The 21426-nt window shown below is 40.3% G+C and overlaps 1 protein-coding gene and 1 pseudogene across 1 annotated transcript; both read right to left on the reverse strand.

Annotated features, from left to right (window-relative positions):
• Positions 1 to 870: 870 nt before the first annotated feature.
• LOC146635879 (endonuclease domain-containing 1 protein-like) lies at positions 871 to 2437 on the reverse strand (annotated as a pseudogene).
• A 7822-nt stretch (positions 2438 to 10259) lies between these two features.
• LOC146635880 (endonuclease domain-containing 1 protein-like) lies at positions 10260 to 13296 on the reverse strand. The gene is made up of 3 exons (XM_085350645.1): positions 13249 to 13296; positions 11803 to 12135; positions 10260 to 10847 (listed from the first exon to the last, which is right to left on the reverse strand). Exons 1-3 carry the CDS (start codon positions 13294 to 13296, stop codon positions 10260 to 10262), a joined length of 969 nt encoding a protein of 322 aa, XP_085206771.1.
• Between the last annotated feature and the right edge of the window lie 8130 nt (positions 13297 to 21426).

Below are 21426 nucleotides of genomic sequence, written 5' to 3' on the forward strand. Positions count from 1 at the left end.
CCCCGACGCCCTAAGCCTGTCCCTGCCCCCACACCAATCACAACATTGAAGGCGGGACCAAACTATGACCCCCCACCCCCACTAGGTGATGGAGCCGATCAAAGGAGCCCAGAGCAATTGATCTGATGTGGTGGTCGAGGCTGTATCAAAACTAATGTAATCTAATAGATAATTTCTATATTGGTTAGAATTAAGATTGTTTTTATTTTTCCAGTTCATGAGGACAGTTTTCTTGGCTATGCATAGGGCAGTGAAAACCATATGGGCTATATTGTTTTCTGAAGTGACATTATCTAAGCTGCCCAACAAACACACTAAGGGGGAAGTTGGAATGTTACATTTCAGACACTTTGATAAGTCTTCACATATCTCGCGCCAAAACTTCTGCACTGGTGGACAGAACCAAAGAGCGTGAATGTAATTGTCTGGTGTATTGTTTTGACAGTGTGAGCAGTTGTTGGAAGATGTAAAGCCCATCTTGAACATCCGATGACCTGTATAGTGCACTCTATGTAGTATTTTGTATTGTATTAATTGCAGACTGGGATTTTTAATCAATTTAAAAGTTTTTAAGCATACCTGAGACCAGAAGTTTTGGTCTAAACTGACTGATAAATCTGCTTCCCACTTTGCAATAGGAAGGGATATTGATTCATCTAATTTAGAAAGTGTTCTATATATTTTAGATGATAATTTGGGGATTTAAGAGTAAGGAAATGTGCCGCACTTGGTGGTGTTTGTAATTCAACTTGACTGAGGTTAAATTTCTTTTTTATAATGGATTATAATTTTCCAAATTACTTTTTGATTTAACGATTTCTTTCTTCTTATGATGCTTCCAAGCAAGTTACCTGAAAAAAAATCTGACTTTTAAATTGACATTTTCTTCTTTTTAGGTCCAAGAAAATGTTTTCCTTCTAAAAGCCTTACATCATTCTCATTTACTTTAAACTTTTTGACTGATGCAATTGTAGTACTCATAGGGGCAGTTGTTGATTTGCCAGATGTGGTGGAAAGTGGGACAGATGTTTCAGGGGAAGAGAAAGATGTACTTTGTACAGATTTACTTGACATTTTTGATGGGCAGGAGCAGTTAGAGGGAAGGTGTGAATACAGATGAGTAACTGTTGTAGTTTTAGGACATTGTGTTTCAGGAAATACTTGTATTCCCCGCTCTTTGTGGAGTTCTCCCAAGGTCTTTGTATCCAGATGTTCAGGGCCATGATTTCTGTTGCACTTGCCAGCCAGCTGTTCTGAATCTGACTGTAGCAGCAGAATGCTGACCAGAGCACTGAAGGAATACTGATTCTTTGGTTGAGACGGTTGTTGCTGGGCTGTGCTCCGATAACTACAAAGCCTTCTATATTGCTATTGTTTTTGCAATATTCATTCAAAACACATTTGATGCAATTCTCCATTTTATTCCAGCTTCCGCTGTTGAAGTCTTTATTTTGTGGAACAATGTTAGTCAAAGTAAAAGTAGAATTTCTTTTTAAAACAGTAGATCCATAAGAGCTTGGAAACAAGTGTCCTCTGTCAAAATCTATGTTGTATTTGTAGTCTTTGTCCCCAGCCTGGTGCTTGTAATTGGTACTGTTGTTTGATGGTCTCATATTGGGATTGTCACTTGGTTTTTCAAGCTGTCAAAATCAAAAGGGTAGGTCAGTAAGTCATGCATGGTTGTTGCTAAATAGATTAACAGATTAAAAGAGTTTAGTTATCACCTCAGGATCATTCATTTCAGCTGATATTGCTTTTTTTTCGTCTATAGAGCAAACTTAAACTGACACAATTTAAATTAATTTTAGCCAAACTCAGTGAAGCTGAACTCAGTGATGTCTTTAGGAATATATACTGAACCATGCTGATTATCACTTTGTAACGTAATGTAATGGAAATAATTTCTAGAGCCCTCAAAACAGTTACTGAATTAGTAGAAATGGTATCAGCAACACTAGAGTGTTGGAGTCAGCCTGTACAGTGATTAGTTTACGTAGGCCTGCAGTGTCATAATATTTTATTTCAGTTTGAAAGCTGCATCACAGCAGTTATTATGAAGTAACACATAACAGTTGTTACACATAACTAATAAATATTGCAAATATTTAATATATACCTGTGGTTCAATCATTCATGGGATCTGGGGTCTTCCAGATGTGCTCCCATTGAACTTTGCAGCAGAAAAAACTGGAATCTTGTTCTGGGTGTCGTAGAGTGTCACAAATGTTCTGGTGTTATTCAAAGTCTGGCAAATCAGCTTGTATCTGCTTTGGTTCAAGATCTTCCCTCCCTCCAAAATTGTTGTGATGTTTGGTGGAGTTTGCTCCAGAAAAAACTCATTACAGTCTTCCACTGATGTCACCACTTCAGTTTCAGTGGGAACAATGGACAGAAGGAGGAGAGCAGCGAGGGGCAGGAGCTGCTTCAGTAATGTCATCACCGCGCCCTGATTCATCTGGTCAGAGGAGAAACCAAAACCTTTACACATCATTACATTTAAAGAGGCACAGTTAAAATTTACCGTATTTTCTGTCTCAGATAAAGTTTCAAATCATGAGGTAAATATATGCACAAATAATCACTGTGAGCCCAAAACTAAGGATAAGGATTACCATAAATGCTGACTTTACCCAATTTGTTTCTACTCTTGAACCTGTGTAATGTCAAAAAGGCGTAACACAAGAAATAGTGGCTCAGTGGAAACTATGCAAATACAGTATTTACAAAAGTAAACCAAGCAGCAATCACTTTATAAATAAAGGGATTTTGTGCGGTTCAAACCTTCTGTTTGCAAAGGACGTGTAGTGAGAAGTTGGTTGGATTAACGGGAATGGAAATAAAGCAGTTTATTTCAGATGAACAAAGGCCCAGCATAAGATAAGGATTAGCTTAAACTGTGAATCATAAAAAGGTGTCTAACCATAGAAAATCTGGCGGAGGAAACCTGCATATGAAACTGCATTCTTACAAATTTTAAAACCAATTCAAGCCTGTTAAGTGTCTTTCTTCATCTATCTAAAGGTAAACACAAAGTCAGCTCAACAATAATTAGGACTTTATATACTGAGGCCTTCAGACTCTCAGGTTAAAGCTCAGAAAACTATTTCAAAAATCGCCAAACAGCTAAAACAGCAAATGAGAGCAGGTAAACAGATTCTGCACAAAGAAAAACAAAAAGCGTGGATCATTCACCCCACAGCACGTACACGAACATGCCATCAGTGCTGAATACCGACATATGAAGGTTTCATCACTCTGACCAAAATTCACTGAACCAGCATCAAAAGAAGATCAAAACTTCACGTTTGATAACCGTCATCATGAATTCTTTTAATGGTGTAGAGTGTCTGTTATGTAACAGCCAGACAAGTTCAGCCCAAGTGGCCTGAGATGGAGTGAAATTCAGTTTCAGTCTGCTCCAAACAACTCAATAAATCTTTAGAAAATGTGATTCTACTAAACTTTTATTCTGCGTTTCATGTTTAATCCTTTTTGGAATGAGGTAAACATCTAACTGGTGTGGCATCTGTTACGAGTTTAGTTAAGCTTAAGAGAAAGTTAAGAAAAAGGGTTACAGTAATGGAGTTCAGAATCATTTTTTTCTTTTTTTAAACTTTGTGCTGCTTTAATTCAATTAATGTTGCTTCATATTAGTTTGTGTGCTTGTTGTGACTGCTATGCCAACTAATGGAATTTGGCTTTACTTTGTTGACTCCAATTGTGTGTGTGTGTGTATGTGTGCACATCTACTAAGATGACCAGTATGGTGATGAATAAAATAAAGAAAACAGTTCTTACCACTTCAGGTTTCCTTTATGGGTTAACAGAGCAGTGGAAATGAGATACTTGGTGCGGTGCAGAGTCACCCTCCTTAAATATAAGTTAGGCTCAAAGAGGAAGTCGGTGCCTACTCAGAATTTAGTGTGTATGTTATGATTATTGTCAGTTTTACACAGCGTATAGTCTCGCACCTCAACTTCCTCTTTTCTCCTTTCGTCTCTCATTCTCTATCTATCTATGTATGCATACAAACACACACACCAACATGTGTGTGTGTTTCTGAGAGTCAGCGGCCTGTGTGATGGGCAGACCACAACTTTAAATACAGTTTAATAGTGTTTGTAGTCAGCAGGTCTGTTTCTACTGTGAAGGGAAGACTTGGAGTTGCAGGTTTGACAGGTCGAGTTGCAGCAAACAAGACATTGCTGTGTGTGTGAGACCCTTATTGGAGAACAGACTTCAGTATTTTACATTAATTTATCCTTCTTCATGTTAACACTTTGACATGTATTGTCACACTAATGTTGTTTGTTTGACGATGGTGACACAGCAGTCTGTTTTCACAGTAAGTTACTTTATTTTAGTCTGCATGTTCTGCTTTTCGTGGTTCTCAGAAACATTATGACTGTGAAATGCAAGGCCTTCATTCAGTTTCTGTTCCTGTCACCTTGTTTTTTCGTGTTGTTTTTGTGTCTCTTTGCATGTTGATCTCAAACAGACAAGAAGCAAAATTAGAAATTAGCTTGAATTAGGACAGCAACTATTCATTGAGAAACTCAAATATTTTTAAAAATCTTTGTGCAAATTTTTTACTTCTGTGCTTCGTTTAATGCACGACTCTATAGTGTCACTGTGGAAGCTCTGTGCAAGCACTGTGCAAACGTTTCACTCACATTTGCATCTAAAGAAAGACCTGCAGTAGAAACACATGCAGGAACAGGGGTGTGAATGAAAGATATGGCAACACTAAGCAAACTGGGGCTACAACGAAGATGATGCTGCCATAGTTTAACATGGAGTCTGTCTGCAGGCACACAGCAAAGAGCAAAAAGGTGGAGCCTGGACTGGACTGGAGCAGAAAATAGGCCCTGACAGTTTAGGTACAGGCAGCCAACCATGACTGCGCTACTGTTTATATCACGCATACACATATTATGTATATATATCTCAGTTTGTTTGTTAATTGATATTTAAACAGGTTGTAATCAGGTTGGTAAAGCTGTTGTTGGATTACTTACACTGCAACATGTACTAATTAAAAAGCCAGACTTCAGCTATGAGCAGTGTTCAGTTCTTAGAGTTATAATCATAATAAATGTGCAAGTAAAAAATCATCAGAACAAATATATTCATTTCACGGGCCCAATTAAATTCCTCGCATGTAAAATCAACAACCCGCGCATGTACAACTCAACAGCGGGCGCACAAATAAACCATTGCATACACAAGAGTGTCTGCTTTGCACACGCTGCTACAGTTTTACACCCCCGTGGGTAGCCCCACAGAGAAATCTTGTTCACACTGACAAACTTTGGAAAAACAGTAAAGTGATTCGTCCCTTTGGCGGCCTCCCTGATGGTGAAGGAAACTGTACTGACTGACACCTTTCTTTGTGTAACCTTGCCTTTTTTTTTTCATCTCTGGCACTTTACCACTTAAGTTTGTACTATTTCAAGCTTTTCATTAGACTTGAAAAAAATTGGGGTGCTCTAAAACTTTTGACTAGTAGTGTAAGTACAGTATGTATGTATGTAAAAGGTTGAGGTAATGAGCTAAGTGCCCCTTGTCTTCAGTGCCGAGCGTTACCAAACAAAGTGTTGTTTGTGAATGCATAATGACAATGAAAAGATCCTTCCTCTTAATTTTTTTGTCTTTTCAGTTAATGAGAATTTCTCTTTACTTATTTAATGGTGAAGGTTTTAGGACCCAGAGGATCAAAGGGAGGGTATAAAAGAAGAAGTAGCAGCAGGCGCTCTTCTTCTCTCCTTTGTGCTGATGAGTGGCTGTGAACAAAGGTGATTTGGGAAGGTAATGAGTCTGAGGAGTTTTTCCTTTTCTCCTTTTGTTGCTCGTTCTCCCTAGTCTGCTTTGGTGTAAGGGTCACATCTTAAAACAGATTTATCCCTGAGCTGGGGCTCACACCTTATAGAAAATTAGGCCTTGCCTAGATGCTTTTTGGGAATTGGTTTGCTGTGTTTATGATAACACGATTGCAGTGGTACCAATCATTTCCTTAGGGAAACATTTGCATGTAATAAAGTTGTATTTATCTGGAGTGGATTTGGGTTTTTAAGTAAGGGGCATCTGTTTTCTTCTGGTGAGAGCGGGTTACCAGGTGATTGTTACATTGTGGACAGGTTGCACCATTCACCCTCACCCCTTACTCTAATGTTCCCGGTCGAAAATGACCGGTCAGTTTTAACAGCTCTTAAATTATCATATTTTTCACTACCAAATTCAGTTCAGTGGGTGGGTCAATGGGTTGTTCAGTGAGTCGTTCAGTGGTCATTCAGTGGGACAGGGGGAACACCACAGATCTAACAAAGTTGATTAAAACAGTCAAAATTCAACGAAAGATGTGCTCATCACTTTTATATGTTCAAGTGCATAGTGTGGAGGATGTCATGAGGACTTGAGGCAATCGGATGTAAAACACAATATTTACGAATTTTTTAATTTGTAAATCAAACCGAACACGACAGAAAGGTTAAAGGTACATTGTTGATTGTAAGTGATCTTTTTTTGTGATGTTTTAGTTTTATTGCAAACCTTATTTTTGCTCTTTTCTTTATTATATCATCATATCATCTTCATATCATATCATGTCACTCATATCCTGGCTAATATTGACCCCTTGTCTCTTTTATTCTGGGCTTGAAGTTTGTAATAGTAGTATCAAGGGCTTTGGTGGTTGTTGTGTGTTTTTGATCACTACACTTAGCCCAAGTTGAATGAGAAATCATCAGTGTTGCCAAGAGAGTCGGGGCTTGCAGGACGAAATGCAGGTGAATGACTAGATGATGATTCCCTTAATGAGAGCTGACGACGGAGGTGGAACAAGGAGGTGAACACTTCCTCTGAACAACAGGCGATGAGTCCAGGGCGGGATTGTATGGACACCTGTGCACAAGGGAGCAGAGTTAAACATGAAGACAGGGCGAGGGCAGAGCGGAGTGTAGACGAAGCCTAGTTACCACAGTAAGTGACTGAACGAACTGGCGATGAGTAGTAGGCAGCCCTGGCTTAAATAGGCCTCCTATAATTGACAGCGGAGGGGGCTCAGGTGCGACACAGGCGGCTCCGAGAGTAGCCAGGGTACCATCCTGTTGACCAAAATTGAAAACCCCTCAGCTGCTCCCAAAAACCATGACATACACTGGGCAGTCTGAGGTACACCTGTGCACTACTCATGATGTCAGATCAGCATCCTGATGTGGCACACCTGTGAGGTGGGATGGATTATCTCAATATAGCAGATGTGCCCACTACCACACATTTGGACTGATTTGTGACCACTGTTTGGGAGGGATGGTTATATTGTGTATCTGGAATGAATTTTAGGTCTCTACGTCCATCCCATGGGGAATGGGAGCAGTAACAAAGGTGTTGCGTTTATATTTTTGTTGAGTGTAAAAATTAATAAAAAAAAAATACAAAGCTTCAAAAACCTGTGAATCGAGATAAACTGATATGACTCAGTGCCACTGAGGACACAAAGGTTACATGAGCAATAACCTTACTTGGATATTAGCAATTTATTGATTATAAATAGGCGATCTTACCTTGAAGTTCAAATCTGACTGACTCAAATTCTAAATTGAATACATCTCACTGTAGTGAAAACTTTTTTATAACACATAGTTGAATGTGTGACATGGTTAGGTTTACATCTTGGGATCATTATTATTATTATTAATGTCATTATTATTGTTATCCTGAGTTACAGGGTAACAATAATGTTGATTACCTAAAGGAAACACTTCCTTTTGTCACCTGTCAGCAGTGTAAACATGCTGTGATACCCTGAGTTACAGTCAGAGGGCTTCATCGTACACTTATGTGCACCCCTGTCTATGAGGGTTGACACACTGCAATCTGCATACAGGAGGGCTGGCAAAGATCTCCAGCTAGCCAATCGTGAAGAGAAAAGCTTTCTCACTCCCTCCGAGGCCCAGGGCCATAACAATTATCATTATTATTATCATCATCATCCAAGTTTGAATGGTGATTACCTAAAAAATGAGTGAGCATTTTAAAAAAAAAAAGAAAAAAAAATGAGTGAGCACTGAGAAACATTTCTTTTTGTAACCTGTCAACAATGTAAACATGCTGATACCCTGAGTTACAGGCAGAGAGCTTCATCGTACACTGAAAGTTATTTTTAATTATTCCTGAAAAGTTAGTTTTGAACAGACATTGGGCTGCAAATAAAGGCAGCACCGGTGTAACTTAATAGTCATTCACACATTTATCCTCTATACGAGTTTGATCCTTTTTGATTTCTTATAAAAATACTTCACCCAGATTTAAAATGATGCCTTTTTAAAACCTAAAGTGTATTTTCCTACAAAAAACACAAAATGCACTCTGTGATGCTCCAGTTGTAATTTATTAGAACCACAATAACATATTAAATGGTTTACAAAGCACTATAGAGAGTAGTTACAGTCATATAGTTTAGCATGGGCTGCATGATGTTATGGTGATTAGCACCACGGCCTCACAGGAAGACAGTCCTGGGTGTGAATCCATCAGTTTCCTGGTCTTCGGTGTGAAGATTGTATCTTCTCCCAGTGCTGGTGTGGGTTCTCTCCAGGTACTCCAGCTTCCACCCACAGTTCAATGATGTGCTGGGTTATATGGTTATTCTCAGATCTGTCTCTCAACAGTTCTGGCAATTTGTCCATAACTCCTCTCACCCTTTGACAGCTGGGATAGCCTCCAGCTATCTCAACCAGTTGTTGAGTTGTAGCTGGTACTACAACTCAGTACTTCAACAAATACTTCTCTTTTCTCTATAGCTGTTGGTGAACACATCATTAAACATTTTTTTCTGTATACCAGCACATCACAGTGTGTGTAAATATTGTCTCAAATCGTCCTTGCTTTTGCTATTTGATACATTTCTGACATTTTCAACCAAGAGATGATCTCAAAGCAGTTTATGTTGGTAACACCACTTATTTTGAGTATGAGTACATCTGCACCCAGTGTAACAATCACAATGGTGGCTGAACTCTGACTGTGAGGAAAAGAGAAAAAAATAACAGCACTGGCAGATAAAATACCCCAAATGCAGGAAGAATAAATGTCAAAAAACACAAAAACAAAGAAAGTAAATCTGATAAAGCACAAGAATCAATCAGGCACTCAGGAAGGAAAATAAAGGCATGAAATCAAGGCACATGATTCAGGTAAATTACCAAATTACCAAAACTATACGGTCATTATAAACACAGGAAAGAATAAACATGGAGATTACAAAGCAGGAACCACAGCTTAACAAATCCTTCATGAGATTCCCGAACCAAAAACATCATTATTCATTTAATCACATCTGTAGCTTTTACTTCATTATCATCTCAGGCATGAATAGTAGATAAATAAATGTGGTTTAAATCAGACATTTATAATTAAAATGTAATATAATTGCTAATTTTAAAACCATGCTTAGTTTCCCTTTATGCATGAGAAATGCTTTATGTATATCTTTGCCAAAAAGATATAATCCAACTTGTTTTATTTTTAATTGTTTTGTAAATTGCAGTGTTGATGTTGTTTATTCAGCCAAGAATTTTGATTGCAAGCTTCCTTTATGAAGCATCAATAATATTTGCATTGTGATGTGGTCTGTGGCACCTGTCTGATAGAGAACAATGTTTAGAGAGACTCTGGTAAGAAAACATCAGCATGAAATAATCAATAAAAATGACTAGGAGGAAAAACTGATGATGCCCTTTCATTTCACAATAATGATGTAAACTTTTGAATGTACTTTTTTCAGTCATTTCAAAGTCAATCATACAGTTCCTTATTATTTATTCTTTTAACATGATCGTGTTTTTTAACTTTTCCAAATCACTTTTCGATTAACCCCGGCTTCTCATATGGTGCTTACAGGTAGTTTTCTAAAAGAAAAAAAATTGCTTTGAATCAGAATTCTCATCTTTAGTCTGTTGCCTTATAAGGAATCTCATCACTCTCATGTGTCAAAAGGTTTTACTCTAAACCTTTTGACACATGTGCTAGAAATCTGGACAGATGCAGCAGCAGAAACACTGGCTGTAGTACCCAGAGGGCCAGTTGTTGGATTGCCAGATGTGGTACTGTAATTTGGAACTGTGCAGGAAAGTGAGACAGATGTTCCAGGTGATGAGAAAGATTTGGAGCTGGGAGGGATTGGTGAATTACATGTGGAAGAAGAAGACTGAAGGGGTGGGGGTGGTTGTAGGACGAGTAGATGTACTCTTCTTTCTGTTTCACTTTTGTCGGCATTGGGCTTTGCAGGGACTTTCTGAGTAAAGCTCAGTGGCACTTTTGCCATTACGGCATTGTGGTCCAGGAAATGCTTCAATTTTCAGCTTTGTGTGGAGTTCTGCCAAGGTCTTGGTCTGCAGATATTTTGGGCCATCATCTGTGTTCTCACCCCAGTGTGCACTCGCCAACCAGCTCTCCTTACTTTGACTGTAACAGCAGAATGCCGACCACAGCACTGAAGGTATATTTATCCTTTGGTTGAGTGGGTTTTCATTGCCGGGCTGTGCTCCGATCACTACAAAGCCTTCTCTTTGGTTATTGTTTTTAATGCAGTAATTATCCAGAATGCATTTAACACATCTCTCCATCAAGTTCCACCTACCATTGTTAAATCGTCTTCTTTGTGGAACAGCATTAGTCAGGGTATATGTAGAGTTTATGTCACCTTCTTCAGATCTATAAGAGCTTGGAAATAAATGCCCTCTGTCAAACTCTGTCTGTTTAGCGTAATCATTAGTTCCAGCCTGGTGGTCGTAGGTGATTTTCTTGTCTGCTGGTGTCATATTGGCATCACCAGTTTGGTTTTCAAGCTATAAAAGTGAAAATGATATATTAGTGATCCATGCATGGCTGCTGCAAAGTCGACTAAATGTACATTTACTAATTGGTTGATCAAAGTTGTATTATTTAAACATAATAACAGCCCTCTTAAGTTGTGAGCTTTACATATTTTAATGCTACCATTTAAAAAGGCAAAGTTTAACTGACAAGACTGCTGTTGCATACGAAATACACAGACGTGTCCTATATCAGAAAAAATGGAAAATCTTTGTAGCGTCATCAACATATAAATGGGATCACTGAATATAAGTAATAAGTTAAAGCAGTAATACTTTATAATAATCTCGGACTATTCAGCATTAGTGAGGTATTAGTAAATGTTTCATTCATCATTTTTAAAGGATTACTCCTCCATAGTACGTAATTTGTAATTGCAGTCTTGAAATACTTTCATTTTGTTCTATAAATGCTTTATGTGGCAAAAATGCTCTACACATTAAATGCAGTCAAAGTACTGAACTAAAGGTTAATAACTGATTGAAGTAACCATGAATTACAGTATGAAATAAGTGTTAATAAAACCTTTATTAGATCACTCACAAACAATGTGCTCATATCTTAATCGTTACGTATATAAATGTCAATGAAACTACTTTGTTAATCACTTATTCAGCCTCTCTAAATGTTACCATGAACGTGTTATACATGAGTTTATTAATTAAGAGAAAAATGTCTTACTCACTAATAGCATGACATTATTATAAAGTGTTACCATAAAAGTTACTTTTGTAGTTCACTGGAGTGCTTTAGTTGCAATAGCAGTAGCATAGCACTGTGGGTAGTTGGTTTAATTTTAGTGGTATACTAAGATTCACAGTAATAAATGTGGTAAGTATTATCATCACGTAGCACTGCATTATGAACATATTTTATTAAAGCTTAAAAAGATGTATTAAATCAGATGGCTGTTACTTATAATGATACCTGTGGTTCAATCTTCCAACGACTTCCCTTTCCCTCGCCTCCACCTCTGTACTCTGCAGCAGAAAAAACTGGAATCCTGTTCTTGGTGTCGTACAGCGTCACAAACCTCCTGATGTCTGTCAAAGTCTGGCAGATCACTTTGTATCTGTTCTGGTCCTTGATGTTCCCTCCCTCCAAAATATCTGGGATGTTTGGTGGAGTTTTCTCAAGAAAAGACTCATTACATTGTGCCACTGATGCCACCACTGCAGTTTCAGTGGGAACGATGGACAGAAGGAGCAGAGTAGTGAGAGGCAGGAGGTGCTGCATCATCAATGATATCATCAGTGAGCCCTGTGTCATCGGGTTAGAGAAAAACAAAGACAGATATTACATTAAACATACTTCCTCATTCCCTGATATATACATATACGTGCATAATAACCCATAAGAGCCCAGACCTATTTTTACAGTCAGGAAAACTGTGGGAGAGTCAATGTTCAAACTTTAATAGAAACTTCCCTCAATGTGTAAAGTAGCAGTGTCACCTGTGTGACTGTGGGTTCTTAGGATGAAGGTTTCAAATTATGAGCTACGTTTATGTCCAAGTGTCTATTCTAGGATTCCAGTGTCATTGACGTGAATTCATTTCATCACAGAGAGAGAATCTGATAGCTTTTGTTTTTAAGATATTAATAAAAGCTTTTAGAGTTAATCCGAGGTCAACCAGCTCCTCTCTTTACTGTGAAAAGGTTATAAAACATAAACCAGTATAGGATATTATTTTTTTATCATGGCCACATTCTTAAAAGTAAAAAAAAATAGGTTAATATATAATATATAAAATAAACTATCCATTCTGTGAACACTGAACCCCACCCACTCTTCACACTTTAACACACACGTTAACAAAGGAAGCACAGTCAGAAGTCAGTTGGATTAAACTGACAGAAACTCAAGCAGTTTTTCATCATCTACAGGAAAACACAAAGTGAGCCAGACAATAACTAAAACATGATTCAATAAGGCTTTTAGATATTCTGACTTGCTTCAAAACAGTCGTTCTCAGCTTTTCTCATTTAAATATCACCACTGCACAAACAGCACACTCTTAGACAGAATTTCCTGTTTCATCTTATGTTTGTTTTTGTTTGTTTTTTGCTGACAAGAGATAGGAGCAGGACTGTAGCTAACATACTGAAACATACATGTGCCACGTGTTCTCAGAGGTGATGAATACATTTTACAAAACACAGGTGAAGACATTCACAGAGAAGAAAGAAAGCTAACCTTCGAAGTAAAACAGGAAAGCTGAATCAGGAATCCAGAACTTTGAAACTTGAAACAACAGAACAAGAAAACCGAACAGAGACTGAAGCTCGACTATATTCAGTTAGAATCCTTTTCAATCACACAAATTACAAATTAAAAGATGAATAAAGTAGGGATAAGTGGAGAAGTTCTTACCTCCAATGATCTGTGAAAACCAGCAAAATGACCTTGTAACAGGTTCATACAGCAGAGGAAACAAGACAGCTAGTGAGGACCTGGACTGCCTTCCTCACATATAAACTGAGCAAAAGAGGAAGTGTAGTTTTGGTGTTCTTCAGTGTGGAAACGCTTCGTAAGTTTTCTCAGAACCCAACCAAACATGTTTTACATGCATCATTTTCCACATTAAAGTGACTTCAGCTTTTATTTGAGTTCTTTCTAAGAAGCAAAGTGTATTTCATGAAAAAGCAATGTTACTGCAATAAATAACACATCATCAGTGTGTGAATGTGTGTGTGAATGGGTGGATGACTGGATATGTAAAGCGCTTTGGGGCGCTATATAAATACAGGCCATTTACATTTACCATCATTTTATATTTAAAAAAACATTAAATAATAAATGAGTATATTTATAATATAATATAACACAGCTTATGAAAGGTATTACATTCATATGCAGTAGATGCTAATCTGAAAGTGCTGCTGAGTCTGCAAGTGCTCGACTTACATGTTTTTTGTGTTTGTTTGTTTTTTCATTTTGTGTGTTTTAGGTTGTTAATGCTGTTAGTACATTAGCAAGTAAAGCAAAGGATCTGTTGTTAACTTCAACTTTAATAGCGTTTATTAATAAACATATTCACTGTTTTCTGAAGTAAAACTTTCGATCCTCAAAGAAAACAAAAAAAAGACAACTTTCTCACTTCAGCAGGTCTAACATCATTTGGTGCTCGTCTTTTCGAGAACAGTCTTCAGATGGACTTTGTTATCACAAAAACAACATGAAACAACAAAACAACAGGGACAAAAACTGAATCATCACCTCAAATTTCACAATAAGCGTTCTGTTTTTTTTCTGACGAAACTATTCAAAGACGAAGATGCTGAGGCTAAGATAAAGTTACATGAAACCTAAATTACTGTGTCATTCTTCACAAGAAATTAAACCAAATGAAACTAAACGTATATCTCAAACTGTTGATTGTAACATAAAGAGGAAGGACAAATTAATGGAAAACCTGAAGCCTTCTCTTCGACAATGCTCAGTCAAGTCTGTCTACAGTTTTATTTTGCGTTGTGTGTTTTGGTGAAATAAATAAATAGCCTAAGCTCAAATACAACACAACATAATATAAAGAATACAAGATACAGTAACTATAACTGTACAAAGGCATACAAAAAGAGCAGTTACACATTAACTTGACTTGCCATGACTTACAACAACTAAGGATACAAAGGTTACATGAGCAATAATCTTACTTGGAATTTGAGCAGTTTAATGATTAGAAATGAATGTTTGTAACCTTGAAGATCAGATCTGACTGACTCAAATTATAATTTGAATGCATCTCACTATAGTGAAAGCTTTTATGCAACACATAGTTGAATGTGTGACATGGGTAGGTTTACATCTTGGGATTTTTATTATTATCATTGTTGTTGTTGTTGTTGTTGTTACGATCCCCTCTCCTAGGGAGGCGTAACATACACGAGCCCTCACACAAGAAACTGAGTAAAACAAAAAACCGACAGGGCTTTTTCAACAGACCACTTTACATGAAGGCATTAACACAGACAATAGTAAAAGCTAAGAGTTAACTGAGGCAAGCTAGTGTAACGTGAGGGTTCACTAGATGGTTGGGAATCTCTCTGAATAATTAGGTACAGCAAGACGGAGACGGATAACTTTTTAGCAGCCTCTTTACTTTTAGCACACTGCAACAATAACCCACACTTCCTGTGTGCCGCCCTCATGAGTACTTCACTGGCCTCTCAGAAGCCAGGAAATCTTATACTCAGATCAAAACAGGGAAAACAACCAGGTAGATATAACACATACTTATTACTGGTTTGAACATGCATGTCTAAACATTCAAACATGTAAACATGTAAATATCAAAACACGTAACCACCAAATACATAACTAGCTTTATAACCTTTGTAAACACCTCTTTGTATATCAAAGTAGATTTAAATTTACTTCTACACTTTACATTTTCCTACCCCCCTCACATAAGAAACGTCCCCGTTTCCCTACAGAAAAGGAAGAAAAAAAAACCCAACATGCTGCGAGCAAAGGGGACAACAATAAAACAACAGCAAAACCAAAAACAAGTTTAGTTCAAAACATAGTCCTTGAGGTATCTGGGAGGCACAACTTGACGTCTCACACATCGCCGTGAAACACCAGATACACGATGAGGAGTTGAAGGGACAATGTCTGATTGGTGTATCACCACATGGCCAGAGGGGGAAGTCGTTACAGTCTCAGACCGAGGAGAAGGGGACAAAGGAGAGTGGGAATGGGGTCTTGACTGGTTTAGAGGTGGTGGCTGACAAACCTGAGGGTCTGATGAGGTTGCAGGGCTGCGGCACTGAACATTCCAGCTCCCTTCAGCTGCAGATTTTGAAGCTGTGAAGGGCAACGCACCTGATAATGCAGTCAACTGTGGAATCTGGGGCTGTACAGGTATGTCACCAGCAGGTGAGTTGGTTCCACCTTTAGGAACAGGTGCTTTGTACGGCCTGAGACGATTGTAGTGAACGATTTGAGTCTTGTCTGATTGGTCCAGGAGGTAGCGAATCCTGTACGTGACACCAGGGTTTTCTCCATCTGTTCCAAGGCACTCCAATATCTCAAAGGGGCCCTTCCAATGTGGAGCAAGTTTCTGCTTTGCTGTAGTGGGGTCATTTAACCACACCAAGTCACCCGGAACATAAGGAGTGTGTTTGATGCCCCTATCGTACAATTGTTTCTGCTGGTTGTGGGCACAATCTCTGTTCCATGCAGCAGTGCTGAAGGCAGACTGAAGTCTCTGAGTCAACTGGGTGACGTAGTCAGCAGGAGAAACAGAAGTAGATGATGCTGACATGTTGGTAGGCAACAGCATATTAGCAGGCATCCGTGCCTCATGTCCATGTGTGAGAAAAAATGGCGTAAATCCCGTGGTAGAGTGAGGACTGGTGTTGTAAGCCAAAGCAACTTGATTGAGGCAGTCATCCCATTCGCCAGGCTGCTGAAGGAGTAACTTAGCTAACTGGTCAATAAGTGTTCGATTGAACCTCTCGACCATCCCATCGCATTGAGGGTGATATGGGCTGGTCCGTGTCTTCTGGATGCCTAGCAGCTGACACAGATGTTTCACCAGGTCAGATTCAAACTGACGTCCTTGGTCTGTGTGTAGCATTTCAGGGACGCCGTGCTGACAGATGAAGTTGTCAAACAGGCATTTTGCAACTGTTGTGGCACGTTGGTCTGCGATAGCATAGAGATTGACATATTTCGAGAAATAGTCTTGAACAACGAGCACGTACCTGTTGCCACGACTCGTAATGGGGAGTTCAAGTATGTCAGCTGCCACCTTTTGAAATGGCTCCGCAGCAACAATTGTTTTCATTGGAGCTCTGTGATGAGGTGTGGGATTCCGTCTGGCATCACATGGGGTGCATTGTGTGCACCATATTCTGATGTCACGTGACATGAATGGCCAGTAATATAGCTGCTGAGCACGTTTCAGGACCTTATCTGCTGATAGGTGACCGGACACTGGGTTGCCATGCAGCAGCTGTAGGACAGTGTCTTTTAAAGATTCAGGAACAACCAACTGATGCAACACTGACTTTTGGGACGGGTTGAAAGCTTTACGACAGAGTAAGCCATTGTGAAAGGTAAGTCTAGAGTACTCGTGCCATAGCACTTTTTCCTGAGGTGGGCATTTTTTCATACGCCAGTAGGGTGGTTTCTGACCCTTAGCTTTCCAGCCAATGACTTCTGACAGTACAGGATCTTTTTGTTGTTCACTTTTGAGATCATCTTCAGGCAGCTCAAGCACAAATGTGGATGAAACAGATAGCGCTGCACACTGCAGTCGTGGATCAGGAAGGTCATTGCATGGAATGTGTTTTTGGTCAGTACTGCAGGGACTATGGTTGGGCGGGCCTGCAGGACCCACGCACCTCTCTTCAGGTTTCAAGGTAGCAGAAGCAGTGCAGACTGTGTCCTGCTCTACGGTTTCACCAGTGACAGGGCGACGTGACAGTGCGTCCGCATTGAGGTGGCGGTGGCCATCTTTATGAATCACAGTCCACTCAAAAGGTTCAAGTTCAAGAGCCCAGCGAGCACGGCGACCAGTTCTATCACTGTCAATGGGTATTTTCCGAAGACCCAGGAGGGGCTTGTGATCCGTGACAATAACAAATGGCTGCTTATAGAGGTAGTGCCGAAAATGTCTAACTGCCCAAACAATGGCCCAGAGTTCTCGATCATAAGTCGACCACTTTCTTTCTGCCTTTGTAAGCGCATGGCTAGCATAGGCAATGACTTTCTCTTGCTGTCCCTGTTTTTGAGCTAGTACACTGCCAATAGCTGTGCTAGAAGCATCAGTATACAGAGAAAATGGCAATGTGAAGTCAGGGAATGAAACCACTGGAGGGTTTGAGAGGGCATGTTTCAGATACATGAATGCATCCTGGCACTGAGAAGTCCATTGAAAAGGTGCATGCTTCTCAGTGAGAGCATGTAGGGGGACACTGTGGTGCGCAAAGTTTTGAATAAACTTGCGATAATATGAACAAAGTCCAAGGAATGATCTTACTTCTGTCGCTGTTTGTGGAATAGGCCAGGCTTGCACACTGTTCACATTTCTGGGGTCAGGCTGGATGCCATGTTTTGATACAATGTGGCCCAAAAATTGTACCTGATCTTTGGCAAAACAGCATTTTGAGGGGTTTAGCTTCAAGCCACTTGCCCGGAATCTGCCGAAAATTTCTTCCAGATGCTGGAGATGTTCTGCGAAAGAGCGGCTGTAAATGAGGACATCATCCAAATACACTAAGCAGGTTTTCCAGGGAAGGCCACGAAGTACCATCTCCATTAACCGCTGACATGTGGCTGGAGCGTTTGTGAGTCCCATGGGCATAACAGTGAAGTGGTAAAGTCCACTGCCGGTTGTGAAAGCAGTTTTCTCACGATCCTTCTCTTCCAGTTCAACCTGCCAATAGCCATGTTGAAGGTCCATTGTGGAGAACCAGGCAGAACCTGACAGCGCATCCAGTGCATCATCAACCCTTGGAAGAGGATGAGAGTCTTTGATTGTCACTGCATTGAGTTTCCTATAGTCGAGACAGAAACGCCACGTACCATTTTTCTTTCGCACCAGAACAACTGGGGCGGCCCATGGGCTGTAGCTTTCTTCGATGACACCTGCCTTTAAAAGGTTGTCAACTTGAGTCTGTATTTCAGCTCTCTGTTCAGGTGTCACTCTATAGGCTCTTTGTTTAATCGGTGTAGCGTCACCTGTGTGAATATGATGCTTAATTATGCCTGTGTGACCTCTGTCCTCTGAGTGCTTACTGAAGATTCCTGAATACTTCTGGAGAAGTGATTTCAGGGACTGAACCTGGGAGTGTGACAAGTTTGTTTCATCTATTTCTACCGGCAGAGTCGAATCATACACAGGTGAAGTAGCACAACATGTCTGCTCCAGTGGAATGATATCAACAGATGAGCCTGAATGAAACTCACCAAGATGCTGTCCAGGGTACAGTTCGATTTCATCACTGGAGGGATTAAGCATTCGAACCACTGTAGTACCATTCTGAACTTCACTGAGAGTGTGAGCCACAACAATGTCACATGTTGGATTAGGGACCAAGAAACAACAGTAGTCTGTTGGAACAGGAGAAGCCGGTGTGGCTGCTGACACACAGGCTGTGATCAGAGTTTCGCTCATAGCTGGAATTTTGGTTGGTGCTAACACGGAAACATTACAGCAGGCAGCCACCTCATGTCCTTTGGGCAACAGGGGAATTTTCATGTCCCACAGTTGCAGCACTTTGTTTTTGAGGTCGAGAAGAGCATGGTGCCTCTGCAGAAAATCCCAACCTAGAATGACTGGCTGGTAAGCACCTCTGAGGACTTCAAAGTCCTGCTGCCATACCTGAGTCCCAAGCCTAATACCAACGGTTAACTTGCCTAAGATTTCCAGACGTTCTCCATTGACCGAACGAGCTGGCACAGAGGATGCTACCATAGGCCGTTTTTTCAAAGCTGGATGAGCGTTTCGAAAATCTTCACTCACAAGGGAGACAAAGGAACCAGAGTCAATTAGAGCACACACTTCAATGCCCTCGACAATAGCCAAGACGTTAGAGGAGACTGAGCCATCAGATTCTGAGGGGAACTGGGGGATGTGGTTTTGGGGCCCTGATACTGTAGCTGATGTTTGCCCCTCAACAGCAGCTAATGAAAGTTTCCCTGTGGGCCGGAGGTGAAATGTGCAGGCCTTTCCGGGGACTGGAAACGAACACCGGTCCTACTGTAGGACGCAGCATCTCTAGCTCTACGTGGAGCAGGACTGGGACTGCGTCGGTATCTGTTATTGTCAGGGTAATTGTACCTGGAATACTGGGGGGGCTGTTGGGAAGGGTATGTGCGTTGATCGTGTTTCTCACATTTGTCCCACTCATTGAACCTCTGGGGAACAGGGGAAGAAGGACGTTCACGGTGAGACTCTGGATCACGATGATAACGCCTCTCAGGCGAGCAATAGTCTCTGGAATGTTGTCTGGCATGATAAGGCGACGGGGACGCACTGCTGGTGCTGTACTGAACATTGGAAGAGGAGGATCTATCACGACTGGAGTCCAAACGTTGGGCAAGGTAACTCTGTTTCTCCCGTAACTGCTGTACTTCATGTTTCAGGCTGGTTACAGTAAGCGTGAGCTCCTCAACCGCTTGAAGAAGTTTAGCATCAGTAGGCTGAGGACGTATCATAGCAACCTGTTCTGAAGACGGAATATGAGAGGATCCTGCAGCTGTAAGTTGCAATGCTGCCCGTGCTCTCTCACAACGGCTGGCAATGTGCATGGCTCCGTCGAGATCCTCTGCACCTATCTCATGAATCTTAGATTGCAAGGTGGGGTCCAACCCAGCAACAAAACGGCGAAATTTTTCACCTTCCAAGGCATTGTGGTCATAGTTAGGGAAAGCTTCAAGCACAAGACGGGTAATATCCGCGCTGTACACATCTAAACTTTCACCTGGTTTCCGGGGGCGAGCATTCACATGTGTCTGGAAGAATGGCAGAGAATATTTTGGACCGAAAACCTCTTTCAGCTTATCCTTCACTAGATCATAGTCTTTCTGGGCTGATGAAGGCAAACTGTCCCAGTACAAAAATGCAGCATCTGCTAGACGAGTAGGCAGAACAGAGGACATCACAGTTGGCAAATCTACCTCAGGTGGAGTCATAGCTTGCACTGCCACTTCAAAGCGACGAGACCAACTAGTAAAAGATTCAGTCCCATCTCCTTTAAAAACAGGTGGAAGATCTATTGTCAGGGCACTGGAAACGGTATGGTGGGCGGGAGCAGCAACAGTCCGTATTGCATCCACTGACCTCGAATGTGGCACAGGAGAAGAGCGCAGCTCATGCACAGATTCACTCTCGTCAGCCGACATGTTCCCAACAAATATCCAGCTCAAAAAAAAATCACAAAAATTACAAAAACAGAGAGAAAAGCTGCAACAATCCTTACTATCTCCAAAAATTATTACTATTATTATTTTCAGTTCATCAGCTGTTCACAGAGAGGGATAAATCCCAGCGGGAAAAAAAAACGATCTTATCCGCAGCTTGGGAGTAAAACTCACCAAATACACAGATCCATCAAGAAAATAAATCCCACCGCTGCCACCAGATGTAACGTGAGGGTTCACTAGATGGTTGGGAATCTCTCTGAATAATTAGGTACAGCAAGACGGAGACGGATAACTTTTTAGCAGCCTCTTTACTTTTAGCACACTGCAACAATAACCCACACTTCCTGTGTGCCGCCCTCATGAGTACTTCACTGGCCTCTCAGAAGCCAGGAAATCTTATACTCAGATCAAAACAGGGAAAACAACCAGGTAGATATAACACATACTTATTACTGGTTTGAACATGCATGTCTAAACATTCAAACATGTAAACATGTAAATATCAAAACACGTAACCACCAAATACATAACTAGCTTTATAACCTTTGTAAACACCTCTTTGTATATCAAAGTAGATTTAAATTTACTTCTACACTTTACACTAGCATCACAAAACTCTAATCAAGTTAAGTTCAACCAGGCACCGAGGTTAACAAACAAAATTCAATGCCA

This window comes from Diplotaxodon limnothrissa, linkage group LG3, assembly GCF_057381915.1.
Source record: "Diplotaxodon limnothrissa isolate DT_005_m linkage group LG3, D_limnothrissa_male_GT1.1, whole genome shotgun sequence".
NCBI classification, from domain to species: Eukaryota; Metazoa; Chordata; class Actinopteri; order Cichliformes; family Cichlidae; genus Diplotaxodon; species Diplotaxodon limnothrissa.

Bases quoted from the DNA above. Each gene is read 5' to 3' on its own strand.
- LOC146635880 (XM_085350645.1), bottom strand. From the start codon at position 13,296: ATGAACCTGTTACAAGGTCATTTTGCTGGTTTTCACAGATCATTGGAG. The intron at 12,136-13,248 runs GTAAGAACTTCT...CCGATGACACAG, and splicing joins GTTTTCACAGATCATTGGAG to GGCTCACTGATGATATCATT. The intron at 10,848-11,802 runs GTATCATTATAA...TCACTTTTATAG, and splicing joins GTTGGAAGATTGAACCACAG to CTTGAAAACCAAACTGGTGA.